We start from the raw sequence: 25,607 nt of genomic DNA on the forward strand, positions 1-25,607 counted from the left end.
CTGGAGGAGGTGACACCGTGGGGACACCGTGGGGACACCATGGGGACACCGTGGGGGACATGGGGGACATGGGGCCAACCGGGGCTGGCTGGACAGCCTGGAGGAGGTGACACCATGGGGACACCGTGGGGACACCATGGGGACACCGTGGGGGACATGGGGACATGGGGGACATGGGGACATGGGACCAACCGGGGCTGGCTGGACAGCCTGGAGGAGGTGACACCATGGGGACACCGTGGGGACACCATGGGGACACCGTGGGGGACATGGGGACATGGGGCCAACCGGGGCTGGCTGGACAGCCTGGAGGAGGTGACACCATGGGGACACCGTGGGGACACCGTGGGGACACCGTGGGGGACATGGGGACATGGGGCCAACCGGGGCTGGCTGGACAGCCTGGAGGAGGTGACACCATGGGGACACCATGGGGACACCGTGGGGACACCGTGGGGACACCGTGGGGGACATGGGGACATGGGGCCAACCGGGGCTGGCTGGACAGCCTGGAGGAGGTGACACCATGGGGACACCGTGGGGACACCATGGGGACACCGTGGGGGACATGGGGCCAACCGGGGCTGGCTGGACAGCCTGGAGGAGGTGACACCATGGGGACAGCGTGGGGACACCATGGGGACACCGTGGGGGACATGGGGGACATGGGGACATGGGGCCAACCGGGGCTGGCTGGACAGCCTGGAGGAGGTGACACCATGGGGACACCGTGGGGACACCATGGGGACACCATGGGGACACCGTGGGGGACATGGGGCCAACCGGGGCTGGCTGGACAGCCTGGAGGAGGTGACACCATGGGGACACCGTGGGGACATGGGGACATGGGGCCAACCGGGGCTGGCTGGACAGCCTGGAGGAGGTGACACCATGGGGACACCGTGGGGACACCGTGGGGACACCGTGGGGGACATGGGGACAGGGGGCCAACCGGGGCTGGCTGGACAGCCTGGAGGAGGTGACACCATGGGGACACCGTGGGGACACCGTGGGGACACCGTGGGGACATGGGGACAGGGGGCCAACCGGGGCTGGCTGGACAGCCTGGAGGAGGTGACACCATGGGGACACCGTGGGGACACCATGGGGACACCATGGGGGACACCGTGGGGACATGGGGACATGGGGGACATGGGGCCAACCGGGGCTGGCTGGACAGCCTGGAGGAGGTGACACCATGGGGACACCGTGGGGACACCATGGGGACACCGTGGGGGACATGGGGGACATGGGGCCAACCGGGGCTGGCTGGACAGCCTGGAGGAGGTGACACCGTGGGGACACCGTGGGGACACCATGGGGACACCATGGGGGACACCGTGGGGACATGGGGACATGGGGGACATGGGGCCAACCGGGGCTGGCTGGACAGCCTGGAGGAGGTGACACCATGGGGACACCGTGGGGACACCGTGGGGACACCGTGGGGGACATGGGGACAGGGGGGACATGGGGGCATGGGGCCAACCGGGGCTGGCTGGACAGCCTGGAGGAGGTGACATGGGGACACTATGGGGACAGGGGACATGGGGACATGGGGACAACCGGGGCTGGCTGGACGGCCTGGAGGAGGTGACACGGGGACACAATGGGGACACCATAGGGACACGGGGACAACCACGGCTGGCTGGATGGCCTGGAGGAGGTGACACAGGAACATGGGGACGCAGGGACACGGGGCCATGGACATGGGGACACAGGGACATGGGGACATGGGGAGATGGGGACACTGTGACACAGGGACATGGAGACACAGGGACATGGGGACAGGGTGACACAGTGACACAGGGACAGGGTGACACGCTGACCCATCCCGCAGGAGGCGCACGGGCTGTTGGTGGGACATGGGGACACTGTGACACAGGGACATGGAGACACAGGGACATGGGGACACAGGGACATGGGGACACAGTGACACAGGGACATGGAGACACAGGGACATGGGGACACAGGGACACAGGGACAGGGTGACGCGCTGCCCACCCCCGCAGGAGGCCTGGCAGCTGTTGGTGGGGCATGGGGACACTGTGACACAGGGACATGGGGACACTGTGACACAGGGACAGGGTGACAGAGTGACACAGGGACAGGGTGACACGCTGCCCATCCCCGCAGGAGGCCTGGCAGCTGTTGGTGGGACATGGGGACACGGGGACACGGGGACATGGGGACACGGGGACACAGTGACACAGGGACAGGGTGACACACTGACCCATCCCGCAGGAGGCGCACGGGCTGTTGGTGGGACAGGGGGACACTGTGACACAGGGACATGGAGACACAGGGACATGGGGACACAGGGACACAGGGACAGGGTGACGCGCTGCCCACCCCCGCAGGAGGCCTGGCAGCTGTTGGTGGGACATGGGGACACTGTGACACAGGGACATGGGGACACGGGGACATGGGGACACAGGGACACAGGGACAGGGTGACATGGGGACAGGGTGACACAGTGACACGGGGACAGGGTGACACGGGGATACAGTGACACAGTGACGCGGGGCTAGGGTGACGCGCTGCCCACCCCGCAGGAGGCCTGGCAGCTGTTGGTGGGACATGGGGACACTGTGACACAGGGACATGGTGACACTGTGACACAGGGACATGGGGACAGGGTGACACGGGGACAGGGTGACACAGTGACACGGGGACAGGGTGACGCGGGGACACGGTGACACAGTGACACGGGGACAGGGTGACACGGGGACAGGGTGACACAGTGACACGGGGACAGGGTGACGCGGGGACAGGGTGACACAGTGACACGGGGACAGGGTGACACGGGGACAGAGTGACGCGGGGACAGGGTGACACAGTGACACGGGGACAGGGTGACACGGGGACAGAGTGACACGGGGACAGGGTGACACAGTGACACGGGGACAGGGTGACACGGGGACAGAGTGACACGGGGACAGGGTGACACAGTGACACGGGGACAGGGTGACACGGGGACAGGGTGACACAGTGACACGGGGACAGGGTGACGCGGGGACAGGGTGACACGGGGATACAGTGACACAGTGACGCGGGGACAGGGTGACGCGCTGCCCACCCCGCAGGAGGCGCGGCAGCTGTTGGTGGGACATGGGGACACAGGGACATCAGGACACGGGGACATGGGGACACAGTGACACGGGGACATGGGGACAGGGTGACACGGGGACATGGGGACACGGGGACACGGGGACATGGGGACTCAGTGACATGGGGACAGGGTGACACGGGGACAGGGTGACACGCTGCCCACCCCGCAGGAGGCCCGGCAGCTGTTGGTGGGACATGGGGACACTGTGACACAGGGACATGGGGACAGGGTGACACGGGGACAGAGTGACGCGGGGACAGAGTGACGCGGGGACAGGGTGACACAGTGACACGGGGACAGGGTGACACGGGGACACTGTGACACGGGGACAGGGTGACGCGGGGCCAGGGTGACACAGTGACACGGGGACAGGGTGACACAGTGACACGGGGACCGGGTGACGCGGGGCCAGGGTGACGCGCTGCCCACCCCGCAGGAGGCCCGGCAGCTGTTGGTGGGACATGGGGACACTGTGACACGGGGACATGGGGACACTGTGACACAGTGACACGGGGACAGGGTGACACGGGGACAGGGTGACACAGTGACCCATCCCGCAGGAGGCGCGCGGGCTGTTGGTGGGACATGGGGACACTGTGACACAGGAACTTGGGGACAGGGTGACGCGGGAACAGGGTGACACAGTGATATGGGGACAGGGTGACACGGGGACAGGGTGACACAGTGACATGGGGACAGGGTGACGCGGGAACAGGGTGACACAGTGATATGGGGACAGGGTGACGCGGGGCCAGGGTGACACAGTGACATGGGGACAGGGTGACGCGGGGCCAGGGTGACGCGCTGCCCACCCGCAGGAGGCGCGGGCGCTGAGCGCGTCCCGGCCGGCGCTGTGCGTCCCGGTGCGCGCGCGGGCGGCGGCGCTGGCCCCGCGCTGGGCAGCGCTGGAGGCGGCCACGCGCGGCACGGCCCGGCGGCTGCGGGACGCGCTCAGCGCCGAGCTGTGCGCCCAGGGCTGCGCCGCGCTGCGCCGGGCGCTGGACGCCATGCACCACCAGCTGCGCCGCAGCCACGCCGGACACGACCTCGGCAGCGTCAGCCGGCTCATCGGCAAACACCAGGTGGGACCTGGGGGGCGTGGGGATATTGGGGGGTATGGGGGGACATGGGGGACGTGGGGGATGTGGGGGATGTGGGGGGTTATGGGGGGCATGGGGATATGGGACATGGGGGGAATGGGGGATATGGGGACGTGGGGATATGGGAGGAATGGGGGACATGGGGAGATATGGAGGACATGGGGGGATATGGGGGGACATGGGGACATGGGGGGAATGGGGACATGTGGGACATGGGGGAATGGGGGACATGGGGGGAATGGGAGACATGAGGGGAATGGGAGACATGGGGATATGGGGATATGGGGGGATATAGGGGGACATGGGGACATGGGGGGAATGGGGACATTTGGGACATGGGGGGAATGGGGACATGGGGGACATGGGGGAATGGGGGACATGGGGGGAATGGGGATATGGGGGACATGGGGGACATGGGGGGAATGGGGTGCCCAGGGATGTGGTACCAGGGATGGGGCGATCAGGGATGGGGGTACCAGGGATGCCCAGGGGTACCAGGGATGGGGTACCAGGGATGCCCAGGGATGGGGTTCCCAGGGATGTGGGTACCAGGGATGCAGTTCCCAGGGATGGGGTGACCAGGGATGCCCAGGGGTACCAGGGATGCCCAGGGGTACCAGGGATGGGGTGACCAGGGATGCCCAGGGATGGGGTACCAGGGATGTGGGTACCAGGGATGCAGTTCCCAGGGATGGGGGTACCAGGGATGCCCAGGGGTACCAGGGATGGGGTGACCCGGGATGCCCATGAATGGGGTACTAGGGATGGGGTACCAGGGATGCCCAGGGATGGGGTGGCCAGGGATGGGGGTACCAGGGATGCCCAGGGGTACCAGGGATGGGGTACCAGGGATGCCCAGGGATGGGGTTCCCAGGGATGTGGGTACCAGGGATGCAGTTCCCAGGGATGGGGGTACCAGGGATGGGGTACCAGGGATGCCCAGGGGTACCAGGGATGGGGTACCAGGGATGCCCATGAATGGGGTACCAGGGATGGGGTACCAGGGATGCCCAGGGATGCAGTTCCCAGGGATGGGGTACCAGGGGATGTCAGGGGTACCAGGGGTGCCAGGACAGGGGGTGCCACGCCGGGTGCCGCGCAGGTGCTGGAGAAGCAGGCGCAGGAGCGGGAGGAGGAGCTGGCGGCGCTGAGCGCGCAGGCAGAGGCGCTGGGCCCCGAGCTGCGGGCGCAGGTGGCGGCGCTGGAGCAGCAGCTGCGGGCGCTGCGGGAGCCCCTGCGGGAGCGCGGCCGCCTCCTCATCGCCTCGCGCCGCCAGCACCGGCTGCGCCGGGACCTGGAGGACGAGATCGTGAGTGGGGACACCGGGGGACACGGGGGGACACGGGGGGACAGGGGGACACAGGGACACGGGGGGACATGGGAACGCAAGGGGACATGGGGACGTGGGGGGACATGGGGACGCAGGGGGACACGGGGACATGGGGGGACACGGGGACATGGGGGGATATGGGGACATGGAGGGACACGGGGACACAGGGGGATGCGGGGACGTGGAGGGACATGAGGACACAGGGGGACACAGGGATATGTAGGGGATACGGGGACGCAGGGGGACACGGGGACGCGGGGACATGGGGGGACATGGGGACACAGGGACACAGGGATGTGTGGGGGATACAGGGTCACAGGGGGACATGGGGACACGGGGGGACATGGGGACACGGGGATGCAGGGACACGGGGGTACACAGGGACACAGGAGGACACAAGGGGACACAGGGGCATGTGGGGGATACAGGGTCACAGGGGGACATGGGGACATGGAGGGACATGGGGAGGCACAGGGGACACAGGGACATGCGGGGGACAGAGGGGCACGGGGGGACACGGGGACACCGGGGGACACAGGGACACGGGGACACAGGGGGACACAGGGACACGGGAGGACACAGGGACGCAAGGGGACATGGGGGGACACGGGGACACAGGGGGGACATGAGGACATGGGGGGACACAGGGGGATGCGGGGACATGGGGGGACACGGGGACACAGGGGAACACAGGGACATGTGGGGGATACGGGGGGACATGGGGAGTCACAGGGGACACAGGGACATGAGGGGACACAGGGGGACACGGGGACACAGGGGGACACGGGGACACAGGGACACGGGGGTACACAGGGACACAGGAGGACACAAGGGGACACAGGGGCATGTGGGGGATACAGGGTCACAGGGGGACATGGGGACACGAGGGGACAGGGGGAGGCACAGGGGACACGGGGACATAGGGGGATGCGGGGACATGGGGGGACACGGGGACACAGGGGGACACAGGGACATGGAGGGACATGGGGACATGAGGGGACATGGGGACACAGGGAGGACATGGGGACACGGGGTGACATGGGGGGACATGGGGACATGGGAGGACATGGGGACACGGGGTGACATGGGGGGACATGGGGACATGGGGGGACATATGGGGACACACAGGGACACAGGGGGACATGGGGGGACACAGGGACACGCAGGGGACAGAGGGGCACGGGGGGACACGGGGACACAGGGGGACACAGGGACGAGGGGACACGGGGACGCGCGGGGGACATGGGGCCATGGGGGGACACAGGGACATGGGGGCCACAGGGGGACATGGGGACAAGGGGGGGCACGGGGACATGGGGGGCACAGGGGTGCGGTGGCACCAAGCTCCTGCTGTCCCCGAGGCCCTGGTGTCCCTGAGCCCTCGGTGACCCTGAGCCACTGGTGACCCTGAACCCTGATATCACTGACCCCCATTATCCCTGAGCCCCCGATGCCATTGAGCCCCCGGTGTCATTGAACTCCTGCTGTCCCCAAGCCCCTGATGTCCCTGACCCTCAGTGTCATTGAGCCCGTGATGTCCCTGAGCCCCCAGTGTCCCCAAGCCCCTGGTGTCACTGACCCCCGATACCCCTGACCCTCCGGTGTCCCCAAGCCCTTGCTGTCCCCGAACCCCCAGTGTCACTGAGCCCTTGATGTCCCTGAGCCCCAATGTCCCTGAGACCTCAGTGGCCCTGAGCCCTTGGTGACCCCAAGTGACCCCGACCCCCGATACCCCTGACCCTCCGGTGTCCCCAAGCCCTTGCTGTCCCCGAACCCCCAGTGTCACTGAGCCTTGGGTGTCACTGAGCGCCGGGTGTCCCCGTTGTCCCCGTTGTCCCCGTTGTCCCCGTCGCAGCTGTGGGTGCAGGAGCGCCGCCCCTTGGCCGAGTCCACCGACCTCGGCAAGGACCTTCCGTCCGTCCAGCTGCTCATCAAGAAGAACGAGGTGTGTCCCCATGTCCCCCTATGTCCCCCTATGTCCCCCTATGTCCCCCCATGTGTCCCCACGTGTCCCCACGTGTCGCCGTGTCCCCATGTGTCGCCATGTCCCCAGATGCTGCAGAAGGAGTTGCAGGGCCACCACCCCCACATGTCCCCATGTGTCCCCATGTGTCCGCGTGTCCCCATGTATCCCCATGTGTCCCCATGTATCTCCATGTATCTCCATGTCCCCATGTGTCCCCATGTCCCCATGTGTCCCCATGTCCCCATGTATCCCCATGTGTCCCCATGTATCTCCATGTATCTCCATGTCCCCATGTGTCCCCATGTCCCCATGTATCCCCATGTGTCCCCATGTATCTCCATGTATCTCCATGTCCCCATGTGTCCCCATGTCCCCATGTGTCCCCATGTCCCCATGTATCCCCATGTGTCCCCATGTATCTCCATGTATCTCCATGTCCCCATGTGTCCCCATGTCCCCATGTATCCCCGTGTGTCCCCATGTATCTCCATGTATCTCCATGTCCCCATGTGTCCCCATGTCCCCATGTGTCCCCATGTGTCCCCATGTGTCCCCATGTATCTCCATGTATCTCCATGTCCCCATGTGTCCCCATGTCCCCATGTGTCCCCATGTGTCCCCATGTGTCCCCATGTATCTCCATGTATCTCCATGTCCCCATGTGTCCCCATGTCCCCATGTGTCCCCATGTCCCCTGTGTCCCTGTGTCCCCCCGTGTGTCCACATGTCCCCTGCACCCTGTGTCCACACGTCCCCCCATGTGTCCCCACGTCCCCCCGTGTGTCCTCATGTCCCCCGCACCTGCTGTCCCCATGTCCTCCCTGTGTGTCCCCATGTGTCCCCATGTCCCCATGTGTCCCCATGTCCCCACATGTCCCCATATGCCCCCATTTCCCCGTGTCCCCATGTGTCCCTATGTCCCCTATATGTCCCCATGTATCCCCATGTCCCCATATCCCCATGTGTCCCCATGTCCCCATATGTCCCCACATGTCCCCACATATCCCCATGTCCCCCCATATATCCCCATGTCCCCATGTCCCTCCATATGTCCCCATGTCTGCATGTGTCCCCATGTCCCCCATATGTCCCCATGTCCCCCCATATGTCCCCATATCCCCATGTGTCCCCATGTCCCCATATGTCCCCATATGTCCCCACATATCCCCATGTCCCCCCATATGTCCCCATGTGTCCCCAGACGCTGCAGAAGGAGCTGCAGGGCCACGAGCGGCGTGTGGAGGACCTGCTGGCACAGCTGGCGGGTGACACCAACACCGATACCAACACCGATACCAACACCGATACCAACACTGATACCAACACCACCACCGACACTGACACCAACACCACCACCGACACCACCACCACCACCACCACCACCGACACCAACACCACCACCACTGACACCAAAACCACCACCGACACCAACACCACCACCACCACTGACACTGACACCACCACCACCACCGACACCACCACTGACACCAACACCACCACCACCACTGACACCAAAACCAACACCGACACCACCACCACCACCACCCCCCCCACCACCACTGACACCACCACCACCACCGACACCACCACCACCACTGCCACTGACACCACCACCGACACCACCACCAACACCAACACCACCACCACCCCCACCACCACCGACACCAACACCACCACCACCCCCACCACCGACACCACCACCACCACCCCCACCACCACTGACACCGCCACCACCACCACCACCACCACTGACACCACCACCACCAACACCACCACCACCACCCCCACCACCACTGACACCACCACCACCACCACTGACACCAAAACCACCACCACCACCGCCACCACCAGCGACACGGCCACCGATGCCGCCGCCGCGGGCGCTCGCCTACGGGCAGCCTGGCGGGAGCTGCGCCTGCAGGCCGAGCGCCGGCACCGGCGGCTGCTCCTGGCGCTGGCCGCGCACCAGTTTTACCGCGACGCCGCCGAGGCCGAGGCCTGGATGGGCGAGCGGGAGCTGCGCATGCTGGCGCAGGACAAGGCCGAGGTGAGCGCGGGGGCGGGGGTCCCGGCGGTGTCACCCCCCCCCCCCATGGCGGTGTCACCCCCTCGGCGGCGCCGTGTCCCCCCCAGGATGAACCGGGCGCGCAGGCGGCGCTGAGCAAACACCTGGTGCTGGAGCAGGAGCTGCGCGACTACGCGCACACCGTGCGGCAGCTGGCGGCGCAGAGCGGGGACATGGCCGAGAGGGGACACCCCGAGAGGTGGGGACACCCACAGCCCCCCTGTGACAGCCCACGGGGGACACGTGTCCCCTGACACCCCACAGCCCCCTGTGACAGCCCACGGGGGACACGTGTCCCCTGACACCCCACAGCCCAACTGTGACAGCCCACGGGGGACACGTGTCCCCTGACACCCCACAGCCCCCTGTGACAGCCCACGGGGGACACGTGTCCCCTGACACCCCACAGCCCCCCTGTGACAGCCCACGGGGGACACGTGTCCCCTGACACCCCACAGCCCCCTGTGACAGCCCACGGGGGACACGTGTCCCCTGACACCCCACAGCCCAACTGTGACAGCCCACGGGGGACACGTGTCCCCTGACACCCCACAGCCCCCTGTGACAGCCCACGGGGGACACGTGTCCCCTGACACCCCACAGCCCAACTGTGACAGCCCACGGGGGACACGTGTCCCCTGACACCCCACAGCCCCCTGTGACAGCCCACGGGGGACACGTGTCCCCTGACACCCCACAGCCCAACTGTGACAGCCCACGGGGGACACGTGTCCCCTGACACCCCACAGCCCAACTGTGACAGCCCACGGGGGACACGTGTCCCCTGACACCCCACAGCCCCCTGTGACAGCCCACGGGGGACACGTGTCCCCTGACACCCCACAGCCCAACTGTGACAGCCCACGGGGGACACGTGTCCCCTGACACCCCACAGCCCAACTGTGACAGCCCACGGGGGACACGTGTCCCCTGACACCCCACAGCCCCCTGTGACAGCCCACGGGGGACACGTGTCCCCTGACACCCCACAACCCCCCTGTGACAGCCCACGGGGGACACGTGTCCCCTGACACCCCACAGCCCCCCTGTGACAGCCCACGGGGGACACGTGTCCCCTGACACCCCACAGCCCAACTGTGACAGCCCACGGGGGACACGTGTCCCCTGACACCCCACAGCCCCCCTGTGACAGCCCACGGGGGACACGTGTCCCCTGACACCCCACAGCCCCCTGTGACAGCCCACGGGGGACACGTGTCCCCTGACACCCCACAGCCCAACTGTGACAGCCCACGGGGGACACGTGTCCCCTGACACCCCACAGCCCCCCTGTGACAGCCCACGGGGGACACGTGTCCCCTGACACCCCACAGCCCAACTGTGACAGCCCACGGGGGACACGTGTCCCCTGACACCCCACAGCCCAACTGTGACAGCCCACGGGGGACACGTGTCCCCTGACACCCCACAACCCCCTGTGACAGCCCACGGGGGACACGTGTCCCCTGACAACCCACAGCCCAACTGTGACAGCCCACGGGGGACACGTGTCCCCTGACACCCCACAGCCCCCTGTGACAGCCCACGGGGGACACGTGTCCCCTGACACCCCACAGCCCAACTGTGACAGCCCACGGGGGACACGTGTCCCCTGACACCCCACAGCCCAACTGTGACAGCCCACGGGGGACACGTGTCCCCTGACACCCCACAGCCCCCTGTGACAGCCCACGGGGGACACGTGTCCCCTGACACCCCACAGCCCAACTGTGACAGCCCACGGGGGACACGTGTCCCCTGACACCCCACAGCCCAACTGTGACAGCCCACGGGGGACACGTGTCCCCTGACACCCCACAGCCCCCCTGTGACAGCCCACGGGGGACACGTGTCCCCTGACACCCCACAGCCCCCCTGTGACAGCCCACGGGGGACACGTGTCCCCTGACACCCCACAGCCCCCTGTGACAGCCCACGGGGGACACGTGTCCCCTGACACCCCACAGCCCCCCTGTGACAGCCCACGGGGGACACGTGTCCCCTGACACCCCACAGCCCCCCTGTGACAGCCCACGGGGGACACGTGTCCCCTGACACCCCACAGCCCAACTGTGACAGCCCACGGGGGACACGTGTCCCCTGACACCCCACAGCCCCCTGTGACAGCCCACGGGGGACACGTGTCCCCTGACACCCCACAGCCCAACTGTGACAGCCCACGGGGGACACGTGTCCCCTGACACCCCACAGCCCCCTGTGACAGCCCACGGGGGACACGTGTCCCCTGACACCCCACAGCCCCCCTGTGACAGCCCACGGGGGACACGTGTCCCCTGACACCCCACAGCCCCCCTGTGACAGCCCACGGGGGACACGTGTCCCCTGACACCCCACAGCCCAACTGTGACAGCCCACGGGGGACACGTGTCCCCTGACACCCCACAGCCCCCCTGTGACAGCCCACGGGGGACACGTGTCCCCTGACACCCCACAACCCCCTGTGACATCCAATGGGGGGGACGTGTCCCTCTGTCCCTCCCACCCCTGTCCCCATCATCTCTTGAGGCCCCATGTCCCCAACATCCCACCCACTCCCCTTGTCCTCCTGTCCCCATCACCTCTGATGTCCCCATGTCCCCATCACCCCTGATGGCCCCATGTCCCCATCACCCGTGCTGTCCCCATGTCCCCCTGTCCCCATCATCCCTGATGTCCCCCTATCACCCTCACCCCTGATGTCCCCCTGTCCCCATCATCCCTGATGTCCCCCTATCACCCTCACCCCGATGTCCCCCTGTCCCCATCATCCCCTGATATCCCCGCGTCCCCCTGTCCCCATCACCCCTGATGTCCCCTTGTCCCCCTGTCCCCATCACCCCCGCTGTCCCTCTGTCCCCATCACCCCCTTATGTCCCCAAGTCCCCCTGTCCCCATCACCCCCTGATGTCCCCCTGTCCCCATCACCCCACTCACTCTCCTTGTCCCCCTGTCCCCATCACCCTGTAAGGTCCCCATGTCCCTCTGTCCCCATCACACCCTGATGTCCCCCTGTCCCCATCACCCCTGATGTCCCCATCACCCCCTTATGTCCCCATGTCCCCATCACCCCTGATGTACCCCTGTCCCATCACTCCTCTTGTCCCCCTCTCCCCATCACCCTGTAAGGTCCCCATGACCCCATGTCCCCCTGTCCCCATCACACTCCGATGTCCCCCTATCCCCATCATCCCACTCGCTCCCCATGTCCCCATCACGCCCCGATGTCCCCCTGTCCCCATCACCCCTGATGTCCCCGTGATGTCCCCCTGTCCCCATCACCCCACTCACTCCCCTTGTCCCCCTGTCCCCATCACCCTGTAAGGTCCCCATGTCCCTCTGTCCCCATCACACCCCGATGTCCCCCTGTCCCCATCACCCCTGATGTCCCACTGTCACCATCACCCCTGATGTCCCCATCACCCCCTTATGTCCCCCTGTCCCCATCACCCCTGATGTCCCCCTGTCCCCATCACCCCACTCACTCCCCTTGTCCCCCTGTCCCCATCACCCTGTGAGGTCCCCATGACCCCATGTCCCTCTGTCCCCATCACACCCTGATGTCCCCCTGATGTCCCCCTGATGTCCCCATCACCCCTGATGTCCCCCTGTCCCCATCACCCCTGATGTCCCCATCACCCCCCGATGTCCCCATCACCCCGCTGTCCCCGCAGCGAGCGGCTGCGCGCGCGGCAGGCGCAGGTGGAGCGGCAGTGGGCGGCGCTGGCGGCGCTGGCCGGCGAGCGCCGGCGGGCGCTGCAGCAGCACCAGCGCCTGTGCCAGCTCAAGCGCGACCTGGACGACCTGGCGCGCTGGATCGCCCAGCGCGAGGCGGTGGCCGCGGCGCAGGACCTGGGACAGGACTACGAGCACGTCACGGTGAGACGGGGAACGACGGCACCGGGGACACCGGGGACGGCTGGGAGGGCGCCGAGCCGGCCATGGGGACACGAGGGTCATGGGGACATTGAGCACCCAGGGTGGGGCTCTTGGGGACACTTGAGCACCCAAGATGAGGCTCTTGGGGACACTTGAGCACCCAAGATGAGGCTCTTGGGGACACTTGAGTGCCCAGGATGAGGCTCTTGGGGACACTTGAGCACCCAAGATGAGGCTCTTGGGGACACCTGAGCACCCAAGATGAGGCTCTGGGGGACACCTGAGCACCCAGGATGAGGCTCTTGGGGACACTTGAGCACCCAAGATGAGGCTCTTGGGGACACTTGAGCGCCCAGGATGAGGCTCTTGGGGACACTTGAGCACCCAAGATGAGGCTCTTGGAGACACCTGAGCACCCAAGATGAGGCTCTTGGGGACACTTGAGCGCCCAAGATGAGGCTCTTGGGGACACTTGAGCACCCAAGATGAGGTTCCTGGGGACACTTGAGCGCCCAGGATGAGGCTCTTGGGGACACCTGAGCACCCAAGATGAGGCTCTTGGGGACACTTGAGCACCCAGGATGAGGCTCTTGGGGACATTTGAGCGCCCAGGATGAGGCTCTTGGGGACACCTGAGCGCCCAAGATGAGGCTCTTGGGGACACCTGAGCGCCCAAGATGAGGCTCTTGGGGACACTTGAGCACCCAAGATGAGGCTCTTGGGGACACCTGAGCACCCAAGATGAGGCTCTTGGAGACACCTGAGCACCCAAGATGAGGCTCTTGGGGACACTTGAGCGCCCAGGATGAGGCTCTTGGGGACACTTGAGCGCCCAAGATGAGGCTCTTGGGGACACTTGAGCACCCAAGATGAGGCTCTTGGGGACACCTGAGCACCCAAGATGAGGCTCTTGGGGACACTTGAGCGCCCAGGATGAGGCTCTTGGGGACACCTGAGCACCCAAGATGAGGCTCTTGGGGACACTTGAGCGCCCAGGATGAGGCTCTTGGGGACACTTGAGCACCCAAGATGAGGTTCCTGGGGACACTTGAGCGCCCAGGATGAGGCTCTTGGGGACACCTGAGCACCCAAGATGAGGCTCTTGGGGACACTTGAGCACCCAGGATGAGGCTCTTGGGGACATTTGAGCGCCCAGGATGAGGCTCTTGGGGACACCTGAGCGCCCAAGATGAGGCTCTTGGGGACACCTGAGCGCCCAAGATGAGGCTCTTGGGGACACTTGAGCACCCAAGATGAGGCTCTTGGGGACACTTGAGCACCGGATGAGGCTCTTGGGGACATTTCAGTGCTCAAAATGAGCCTCTTGGGGACACCTGAGCACCCAAAATGAAACACTTGGGGACACTTTAGTGCCCAAGAAGAGGCTCTTGGGGACACTTGAGCACCCAAGATGAGGCTCTTGGGGACATTTTATAGCTCTTGGGGACACCTGAGCGTGCAAGATGAGGCTCTTGGGGACATTTTATGGCTCTTGGGGACACCTGAGCACCCAAGATGAGGCTCTTGGGGACACCTGAGGGCCCAAGATGAGGCTCTTGGGGGCAAGATGAGGCTCTTGGGGACACTTGAGGACCGGATGAGGCTCTTGGTGACACTCGAGCGCCCAAGATGAGCTTGTTTGGGACACTTGAGCGCCCAGATGAGTCTCTTGGGGACAAGATGAGGCTCCTGGGGACACTTGAACGCCCATAATGAGTCTCATGGGGACACTTTAGCGCCCAAGATGAAGCTCTTGGGGACACTCGGGTGTCCAAGATGAGTCTCCTGAGGACAAGATGAGGCTCTTGGGGACACTTGAAAGCCCAAGATGAGTCTCTTGGGGACAAGATGAGGCTCTTGGGAACACCTGAGGACCGGATGAGGCTCTTGGTGACACTCGAGCGCCCAAGATGAGCTTGTTTGGGACACTTGAGCGTCCAAGATGAGGTTGCTGGGGACACTTGAGCACCCAAATGAGTCTCTTGGGGACAAGATGAGGTTGCTGGGGACACTTGAGCACCCAGATGAGTCTCTTGGGGACAAGATGAGGCTCTTGGGGACACTTGAACACCCAGATGAGGCTCTTGGGGACAAGATGAGGTTCTTGGGGACACTTGAGCACCCAGATGAGTCTCTTGGGGACAAGATGAGGTTTTTGGGGACACTTGAGCACCCAGATGAGGCTCTTGGGGACAAGATGAGGGTCTTGGGGACACTTGAGCACCCAGATGAGGCTCTTGGGGACAAGATGAGGTTCTTGGGGACTAAGATGAGGTTCTTGGGGACACTTGAGCGCCCAGATGAGGCTCTTGGGGACAAGATGAGGTGCTTGGGGACACTTGAGCACCCAGATGAGGCTCTTGGGGACAAGATGAGGTGCTTGGGGACACTTGAGCACCCAGATGAGGCTCTTGGGGACAAGATGAGGTGCTTGGGGACACTTGAGCACCCAGATGAGGCTCTTGGGGACAAGATGAGGTTCTTGGGGACACTTGAGCACCCAGATGAGGCTCTTGGGGACAAGATGAGGGTCTTGGGGACACTTGAGCACCCAGATGAGGCTCTTGGGGACAAGATGAGGGTCTTGGGGACACTTGAGCACCCAGATGAGTCTCTTGGGGACAAGATGAGGTTGCTGGGGACACTTGAGCACCCAGATGAGGTTCTTGGGGACAAGATGAGGTTGCTGGGGACACCTGAGCACCCAGATGAGGCTCTTGGGGACAAGATGAGGTTCTTGGGGACACTTGAGCACCCAGATGAGGCTCTTGGGGACAAGATGAGGTTCTTGGGAACACTTGAGCACCCAGATGAGGTTCTTGGGGACAAGATGAGGTTGCTGGGGACACCTGAGCACCCAGATGAGGCTCTTGGGGACAAGATGAGGGTCTTGGGGACAAGATGAGGTTCTTGGGGACACTTGAGCACCCAGATGAGGCTCTTGGGGACAAGATGAGGCTCATGGGGACAAGATGAGGTTCTTGGGGACACTTGAGCACCCAGATGAGGCTCTTGGGGACAAGATGAGGTTCTTGGGGACACTTGAGCACCCAGATGAGGCTCTTGGGGACAAGATGAGGCTCTTGGGGACACTTGAGCGCCCAGATGAGTCTCTTGGGGACAAGATGAGGGTCTTGGGGACACTTGAGCACCCAGATGAGGCTCTTGGGGACAAGATGAGGTTCTTGGGGACACTTGAGCACCCAGATGAGTCTCTTGGGGACAAGATGAGGTTCTTGGGGACACTTGCGCACCCAAGATGAGGCTCTTGGGGACAAGATGAGTCTCTTGGGGACAAGATGAGGTTCTTGGGAACACTTGAGCACCCAGATGAGGTTCTTGGGGACAAGATGAGGTTGCTGGGGACACTTGAGCGCCCAGATGAGGCTCTTGGGGACAAGATGAGGCTCTTGGGGACAAGATGAGGGTCTTGGGGACACTTGAGCGCCCAGATGAGTCTCTTGGGGACAAGATGAGGTTCTTGGGGACACTTGAGCGCCCACAAGAGTCTCTTGGGGCCATTTCCCCCCATGACCTCGTCCTTCGTCCCCCGCAGCTGCTCCGCGCCCGTTTCCGCGAGTTCTCGCTCGCCACGAGCGGGCTGGGCCAGGAGCGCGTGGACGGGCTGAACGCGCAGGCGGCGGCGCTGGTGGCCGCGGGCCACCCGGAGGGCGCGGCGGTGGCCGAGTGGCAGGACGGGCTGAACGAGGCCTGGGCCGACCTGCTGGAGCTGATGGACACGCGGGCGCAGGCGCTGGCGGCGGCGCACGAGCTGCAGCGCTTCCTGGCGGGCGCTCGGCAGGCGCTGGAGCGGCTGCGGCACCGGGAGCAGCGGCTGCCGGAGGAGCTGGGCCGGGACCTGAGCGCCGCCGAGGCGCTGGAGCGGGGACACCGGGCGGACGAGAGCGACGTGGAGGCGCTGGGAGCGCAGGTGGGGACGCGGGGGGACGCGGAGCGGGGTGAGGGGTGGTGTGGCACAGTGCGGTGCGGTGCGGTGCAGTGCAGTATGGTGCAATACAGTGCAGTACAGTGCAATACGGTGCGGTACAGTGCAGTGCAGTGCAGTACTGTGCAGTGCGGTGCAGTACGGTACAATACGGTGGGGTAAGGTGCAGTGCGGTGCGGAACGGTGCAATATGGTGCATTACAGTGCAGTGCAGTGCAGTACTGTGCAGTACGGTGCAGTGCGGTGCAGTATGGTGCAGTACAGTGCAGTGCAGTATGGTGCAGTACAGTGCAGTGCAATACAGTGCAGTACAGTGCAATACGGTGCGGTACAGTGCAGTGCAGTGCAGTACTGTGCAGTACTGTGCAGTGCGGTACAATACGGTGGGGTAAGGTGCAGTGCGGTGCAGAACGGTGCAATATGGTGCATTACAGTGCAGTGCAGTGCAGTACTGTGCAGTGCGGTGCAGTGCGGTGCAGTACGGTACAATACGGTGGGGTAGGGTGCAGTGCGGTGCAGAACGGTGCAACATGGTGCATTACAGTGCAGTGCAGTGCAGTACTGTGCAGTACGGTGCAGTGCGGTGCAGTATGGTGCAGTACAGTGCAGTGCAGTATGGTGCAGTACAGTGCAGTGCAATACAGTGCAGTACAGTGCAATACGGTGCGGTACAGTGCAGTGCAGTGCAGTACTGTGCAGTGCGGTGCAGTACGGTACAATACGGTGGGGTAAGGTGCAGTGCGGTGCAGAACGGTGCAATATGGTGCATTACAGTGCAGTGTAGTACTGTGCAGTACGGTGCAGTGCGGTGCAGTATGGTGCAGTACAGTGCAGTGTAGTACGGTGCAATACGGTGCGGTACAGTGCAGTGCAGTGCAGTATGGTGCAATACGGTGTGGTACAGTGCAGTGCAGTGCAGTACGGTGCAATTCAGTGCAGTATTCCACAGTGCAGTGCAGTACGGTGCAATATGGTGCAGTACAGTGCAGTGCAGTGCAGTGCAGTACAGTGCAATACGGTGCAGTATTCCACAGTGCAGTGCAGTACGGTGCAGTACAGTGCAGTACGGTGCAGTGCAGCGCAGTACGGTGCAATACAGTGCAGTGCAGTGCAGTACGGTGCAATACAGTGCAATGCAGTGCAGTGCAATGCAGTGCAGTGCAGTGCAGTACGGTGCAATACAGTGCAGTACAGTGCAGTGCAGTGCAGTACGGTGCAATACGGTGCAGTGCAGTGCAGTACGGTGCAATACAGTGCAGTACAGTGCAGTGCAGCGCAATACGGTGCAGTACAGTGCAGTGCAGTGCAGTACAGCGCAGTGCAGTGCAGTATGCTGCAATACGGTGCAGTACAGTGCAGTGCAGCGCAATACGGTGCAGTACAGTGCAGTGCAGTGCAGTACGGTGCAGTACAGTGCAGTACAGTACAGTGCAGTGCAGTACAGTACAGTGCAGTACGGTGCAATACGGTGCAGTACAGTGCAGTGCAGTGCAGTACGGTGCAATACGGTGCAGTGCAGTGCAGTACGGTGCAGTACAGTGCAGTGCAGTACAGTACAGTGCAGTACGGTGCAATACAGTGCAGTACAGTGCAGTGCAGCGCAGTACGGTGCAGTACAGTGCAGCGCAGCGCAATACGGTGCAGTACAGTGCAGTGCAGCGCGGTACAGTGCAGTGCAGTGCAGTACGGTGCAATACGGTGCAGTACAGTGCAGCGCAGCGCAATATGGTGCAGTACAGTGCAGTGCAGCGCGGTACAGTGCAGTGCAGTGCAGTACGGTGCAATACGGTGCAGTACAGTGCAGTGCAGCGCAATACGGTGCAATACAGTGCAGTACAGTGCAATACGGTGCAGTACAGTGCAGTGCAGCGCAGTACGGTGCAATACAGTGCAGTGCAGTGCAGTACGGTGCAATACGGTGCAGTACAGCGCAGTGCAGCGCAGTACGGTGCAATACAGTGCAGTACAGTGCAGTGCAGTGCAGTACGGTGCAATACAGTGCAGTACAGTGCAGTGCAGTGCAGTACGGTGCAATACAGTGCAGTACAGTGCAGCGCAGCGCAATATGGTGCAGTACAGTGCAGTGCAGCGCGGTACAGTGCAGTGCAGTGCAGTACGGTGCAATACGGTGCAGTACAGTGCAGTGCAGCGCAATACGGTGCAATACAGTGCAGTACAGTGCAATACGGTGCAGTACAGTGCAGTGCAGCGCAGTACGGTGCAATACAGTGCAGTGCAGTGCAGTACGGTGCAATACAGTGCAGTACAGTGCAGCGCAGTGCAGTACGGTGCAATACAGTGCAGTACAGTGCAGCGCAGCGCAATATGGTGCAGTACAGTGCAGTGCAGCGCGGTACAGTGCAGTGCAGTGCAGTACGGTGCAATACGGTGCAGTACAGTGCAGTGCAGCGCAATACGGTGCAATACAGTGCAGTACAGTGCAATACGGTGCAGTACAGTGCAGTGCAGCGCAGTACGGTGCAATATAGTGCAGTGCAGTGCAGTACGGTGCAATACGGTGCAGTACAGTGCAGTGCAGCGCAGTACGGTGCAATACAGTGCAGTACAGTGCAGCGCAGCGCAATATGGTGTAGTACAGTGCAGTACAGTGCAGTGCAGTGCAGTGCAGCGCAGTACGGTGCAATACAGTGCAGTACAGTGCAGTGCAGCGCAATACGGTGCAATACAGTGCAGTACAGTGCAGTGCAGCGCAGTACGGTGCAATACGGTGCAGTACAGTGCAGTGCAGTACAGTGCAGTGCAGTACAGTACAGCGCAGTACGGTGCAATACGGTGCAGTACGGTGCAATACGGTGCAATACAGTGCAGTACAGCGCAGCGCAGCGCAGTACGGTGCAATACAGTGCAGTACAGTGCAGCGCAGCGCAGTACGGTGCAATACAGTGCAGTACAGTGCAGTGCAGCGCAATACGGTGCACTACAGTGCAGTGCAGTACAGTGCAGTGCAGTACACTACAGCGCAGTACGGTGCAATACAGTGCAGTACAGTGCAGCGCAGCGCAGTACGGCGCAATACAGTGCAGTACAGCGCAGCGCAGCGCAATACAACCCAGCACGGTGCCCTCCGGCGCGACGCAACACTCCGGGCGTCCCCGCAGGTGCGGCAGGTGCAGGAGGACGCGGCGCGGCTGGCGCAGGCGTACGCGGGCGAGCAGGCGGCCGAGATCCGGCGGCACGAGCAGGCGGTGGCCGAGGCCTGGGAGCGGCTCCGGGGGAGCTGCCAGAGCCGGCGCCGGCGCCTCCTGGACACCGTGGACACGTTCCGGTTCCTGCGCGCCGCCCGCGACCTGCTGCTCTGGACCGACGGCGTCCGCCTGCAGATGGAGGGCCGGGAGCGCCCGCGGTGAGCGGGGTGACGCGCGGTGACCCCGCGGTGACCCCGCGGTGACGGCGCCGCCGCGGCGCTGACGGGGTCGCCGTCCCCAGGGACGTGTCGGGCGCCGACCTGGCGATCAAGAAGCACCAGAGCGTGAAGGCGGAGCTGGAGGCGCGCGCCGATTGCTTCGACGCCTGCGTGGCCGCCGGCACCGCGCTGCTGGGCAGGGGGCACCACGCGGCCGAGAAGGTGACGCCACGGGGCCACAGCACTGTCCCCGTGTCCCCATCCCTGTCCTTGGGTCCTTATCCCTGTCCTTGTGTCCCTATCCCTGTCCCTGAGTCCCTCTCTCTGTCCCCTGTGTCCCCATTCCTGTCCCGATGTCTCTGTCCCCATCCCTGTCCCCATCCCTGCATCCCTGTCCTTGTGTCCCCATCCCTGTCCCCGTGTCCCTATCCCTGTCCCTGAGTCCCTCTCTCTGTCCCCTGTGTCCCAGCCCTGTCCCCATGTCCCCATCCCTGTCCCCATGTCCCTCTCTCTGTCCCTGAGTCCCTCTCTCTGTCCCCTGTGTCCCAGCCCTGTCCCCGTGTCCCCATTCCTGTCCCGATGTCTCTGTCCCCATCCCTGCATCCCTGTCCTTGCGTCCCCATCCCTGTCCCCATGTCCCTATCCCTGTCCTTGTGTCCCTCTCTCTGTCCCTGAGTCCCTCTCTCTGTCCCCTGTGTCCCAGCCCTGTCCCCATGTCCCCATTCCTGTCCCAATGTCTCTGTCCCCATCCCTGTCCCCATGCCTGCATCCCTGTCCTTGTGTCCCCATCCCTGTCCCCATGTCCCCATCCCTGTCCTTGGGTCCTTATCCCTGTCCCTGAGTCCCTCTCTCTGTCCCTTGTGTCCCAGCCCTGTCCCCGTGTCCCCATTCCTGTCCCAATGTCTCTGTCCCCATCCCTGTCCCCATCCCTGCATCCCTGTCCTTGCGTCCCCATCCCTGTCCCCATGTCCCTATCCCTGTCCTTGTGTCCCTCTCTCTGTCCCTGAGTCCCTCTCTCTGTCCCCTGTGCCCCAGCCCTGTCCCCATGTCCCCATTCCTGTCCCAATGTCTCTGTCCCCATCCCTGTCCCCATCCCTGCATCCCTGTCCTTGTGTCGCCATCCCTGTCCCCATGTCCCTATCCCTGTCCTTGAGTCCTTATCCCTGTCCTTGTGTCCCTCTCTCTGTCCCTGAGTCCCTCTCTCTGTCCCCTGTGTCCCAGCCCTGTCCCCATGTCCCCAGCCCTGTCCCCATGTCCCTATCCCTGTCCCTGAGTCCCTCTCTCTGTCCCCTGTGTCCCAGCCCTGTCCCCGTGTCCCCATTCCTGTCCCGATGTCTCTGTCCCCATGCCTGCATCCCTGTCCTTGTGTCCCCATCCCTGTCCCCATGTCCCTATCCCTGTCCTTGTGTCCCTCTCTCTGTCCCCTGTGTCCCAGCCCTGTCCCTGTGTCCCCATCCCTGTCCCCATGTCCCTCTCTCTGTCCCTGAGTCCCTCTCTCTGTCCCCTGTGTCCCAGCCCTGTCCCCATGTCCCCATCCCTGTCCCCATGTCCCTACCCCTGTCCCTGAGTCCCTCTCTCTGTCCCCTGTGTCCCAGCCCTGTCCCCATGTCCCCATCCCTGTCCTTGAGTCCTTCTCCCTGTCCTTGTGTCCCTCTCTCTGTCCCTGAGTCCCTCTCTCTGTCCCCTGTGTCCCCATCCCTGTCCCCATCCCTGCATCCCTGTCCCCATGTCCCCATCCCTGTCCCCATGTCCCCATCCCTGTCCTTGAGTCCTTATCCCTGTCCTTGTGTCCCTCTCTCTGTCCCTGAGTCCCTCTCTCTGTCCCCTGTGTCCCAGCCCTGTCCCCGTGTCCCCATTCCTGTCCGATGTCTCTGTCCCCATGCCTGCATCCCTGTCCTTGTGTCCCCATCCCTGTCCCCGTGTCCCTATCCCTGTCCTTGGGTCCTTATCCCTGTCCTTGTGTCCCTATCCCTGTCCCTGAGTCCCTCTCTCTGTCCCCTGTGTCCCAGCCCTGTCCCTGTGTCCCCAGCCTTGTCCCCATGTCCCTATCCCTGTCCCTGAGTCCCAGCTCCAGGACCCCCATGTCCCCATGTCCCCATGACTGTCCCCATGTCCCCAGATCTCGGAGCAGCTGTCCCAGCTCCAGGAGCGCCGCCGTGACCTCTGGGCGTGCTGGCAGCACAAGATGGACTGGCTGCAAATTGGTGAGGACGGCGGCACCGCGGTCTATGGGGCGCCCCACATTGAGCCGGGGGGTGTGAATGCGCTATGGGGCACAGGGGACGCTCCGCATTGAGCCGGGGGGTGTGAACGCGCTATGGGGCACAGGGGACGCTCCGCATTGAGCCGGGGGGTGTGAACGCGCTATGGGGCACACGTGACGCGCCGCATTGAGCCGGGGGGTGTGAACGCGCTATGGGGCACACGTGACGCGCCGCATTGAGCCCGGGGGCGTGACCGCGCTATGGGCCCACGTGACGCGCCGCTCTGCCCCGGGGTGACGGCGCCCCCTGCAGTGCTGGAGGTGCTGGTGTTCGCCCGCGATGCCGGGGCGGCCGAGGCCTGGCTGAGCCGCCGGGAGCCGCTGCTCCGGAGCGGGGAGCTGGGCCGCAGCGTGGCCGAGGCCGAGCGGCTGCTCCAGCGCCACCGCGGCTTCCAGAGGGCGTTGGGCGCATGGGAGCAGCGATTCGCGGCGCTGGAGAGGCTCACGACGGTGGGGGGGGTGGAAAGGGGGATTGGGGGGCTGGGAGGGGTTTGGGGGGCTGGGGGTTATGGGAGGGGGCTTGGGGGGGTGTGGGGAGGGAGTTTGGGGGGGTTCTCGGGGGGTTTGGGGGGAGGTTTGGGGGGAGCTGGGGGAAGGTTTGGGGGGGCTGGGGGGGTTTAGGGGGGGCTGGGAGGGGTTTGGGGGGGCTGGGGGTTCTGGGAGGGGGCTTGGGGGGGATGGGGAGGGAGTTTGGGGGGGCTGGGGGGGTTTGGGGGGGGCTGAGAGGGGTTTGGGGGGCTGGGGGGGGATGGGGAGGGAGTTTGGGGGGGGCTGGGGGGGTTTGGCGGGGGCCTGGAGGGGTTTGGGGGGCTGGGGGTTCTGGGAGGGGGCTTGGGGGGGGATGGGGAGGGAGTTTGGGGGGGGCTGGGGGGGTTTGGGGGGGAAAAGGAGGGGGGTGGGGGGCTGGGGGTTCTGGGAGGGGGTATGGGGGGGGGTTTAGGGGGGGTCTGGGAGGGGTTTGGGGGGGGTGGGGGTTCTGGGAGGGGGCTGGGGGGGGATGGGGAGGGAGTTTGGGGGAGGGCTGGGGGGCTTTAGGGGGGGCTGGGGGAAAAGGGGGGGGTCTGGGGAGGTTGGGGGGGGTCTGGGGGGATTCGGGGAGGGGGTTGAGGGGGGTCTGGGGGGATTGGGGGGAGTTTGGTGGGGGTCTGGGGAGGTTTGGGGGGTCTGGGGGGAGGTTTGGGGGGGGTTGGGGGGGTTTGAGGGGGGTTTGGGGGGAGGTTTGGGGGGGTTTGGGGGGGTTTGAGGGGGGTTTGGGGGGGTTCGGGGGGGGCTGGTGTGTTTGGGGGGGTCTGGGGGGGCTCTGGGGGGAGGTTTGGGGGGAGTCTGGGGGGAGGTTTTGGGGGGGTCTGGGGAGGTTTGGGGGGGTTGGGGGGGTTTGTGGGGGTCTGGGGAAGTTTGGGGGGGTCTGGGGGGGTTTGGGGGGTCTGGGGGATCTAGGAGGGGTTTGGGGGTCTGGGGGGCCCTAGGGAGGGAGTTTGGGGGGGTTCAGGGGTCTGGGGGGGTTTGGGGGCTCTGGGGGGGTTCGAAGGGGTCTGGGGGGGTTTGGGGAATCTGGGGGGCTCTGGGGGGGTTGGGGGTCTCTGGGTGGGTTCGAAGGGGTCTGGGGGGATTTGGGGGGTCTGGGGGAGTTTGGGGGCTCTGGGGGGGTTCGAAGGGGTCTGGGGGGGTTCGGGGAGTCTGGGGGGCTCTGGGGGGGGTTTGGGGGCTCTGGGGGGGTTCGGGGGATCTGGGGGGGTTCGGGGAGTCTGGGGGGCTCTGGGGGGGGTTTGGGGGCTCTGGGGGGGTTGGGGGTCTCTGAGTGGGTTCGAAGGGGTCTGGGGGGATTCGGGGGGTCTGGGGGGCTCTGGGGGGGGTTCGGGGTCTCTGGGGGGGGTTTGGGGGCTCTGGGGGGGTTCGAAGGGGTCTGGGGGGGTTCGGGGAGTCTGGGGGGCTCTGGGGGGGGTTTGGGGGCTCTGAGGGGTTTGAGAGGGTCTGGGGGGGTTTGGGGGATCTGGGGGGGTTTGGGGGCTCTGGGGGGGTTCGGGGGGCCTGGGGGGGTTTGGGGAATCTGGGGGGCTCTGGGGGGGGTTTGGGGGCTCTGGGGGGGTTGGGGGTCTCTGGGTGGGTTCGAGAGGGTCTGGGGGGGTTCGGGGGATCTGGGGGGGTTTGGGGAATCTGGGGGGCTCTGGGGGGGGTTTGGGGGCTCTGGGGGGGTTGGGGGTCTCTGGGTGGGTTCGAAGGGGTCTGGGGGGGTTCGAGGGCTCTGGGGGGGTTCAAGGGGGTCTGGGGGGCTTCGGGGGGTCTGGGGGGGTTTGGGGGCTCTGGGGGGGTTTGGGGAATCTGGGGGGCTCTGGGGGGGGTTTGGGGGCTCTGGGTGGGTTTGAGAGGGTCTGGGGGGGTTCGGGGGCTCTGGGGAATCTGGGGAGCTCTGGGGGGGTTCGGGGTCTCTGGGGGGCTTCAAGGGGGTCTGGGGGGGTTTGGGGGGGTCTGGGTGGGTTTGGGGGCTCTGGGGGGGTTTGGGGAATCTGGGGGGCTCTGGGGGGGTTCGGGGTCTCTGAGTGGGTTCAAGGGGGTCTGGGGGGGGTTGGGTCTTCTGGGGGGATTCG

The 25,607-nt window shown here is 64.6% G+C and overlaps 1 protein-coding gene across 1 annotated transcript in view; it reads left to right on the forward strand.

The window, feature by feature from the left end:
• Positions 1-25,607, forward strand: part of SPTBN2 (spectrin beta, non-erythrocytic 2) — an 85,462-nt gene that overhangs the window by 48,530 nt on the left and 11,325 nt on the right. The window contains exons 20-31 of the mRNA XM_071801570.1: positions 3,931-4,194; positions 5,315-5,521; positions 7,398-7,487; positions 8,710-8,765; positions 9,360-9,555; positions 9,642-9,772; positions 13,245-13,449; positions 17,006-17,380; positions 20,515-20,759; positions 20,843-20,981; positions 22,879-22,963; positions 23,276-23,472. Of these exons, the coding sequence (XP_071657671.1) occupies positions 3,931-4,194; positions 5,315-5,521; positions 7,398-7,487; positions 8,710-8,765; positions 9,360-9,555; positions 9,642-9,772; positions 13,245-13,449; positions 17,006-17,380; positions 20,515-20,759; positions 20,843-20,981; positions 22,879-22,963; positions 23,276-23,472 (2,190 nt within the window). The remainder of the gene's footprint in view (positions 1-3,930; positions 4,195-5,314; positions 5,522-7,397; positions 7,488-8,709; positions 8,766-9,359; positions 9,556-9,641; positions 9,773-13,244; positions 13,450-17,005; positions 17,381-20,514; positions 20,760-20,842; positions 20,982-22,878; positions 22,964-23,275; positions 23,473-25,607) is intronic.

This window comes from Patagioenas fasciata, chromosome 39, assembly GCF_037038585.1.
Source record: "Patagioenas fasciata isolate bPatFas1 chromosome 39, bPatFas1.hap1, whole genome shotgun sequence".
Classification (NCBI taxonomy): Eukaryota; Metazoa; Chordata; class Aves; order Columbiformes; family Columbidae; genus Patagioenas; species Patagioenas fasciata.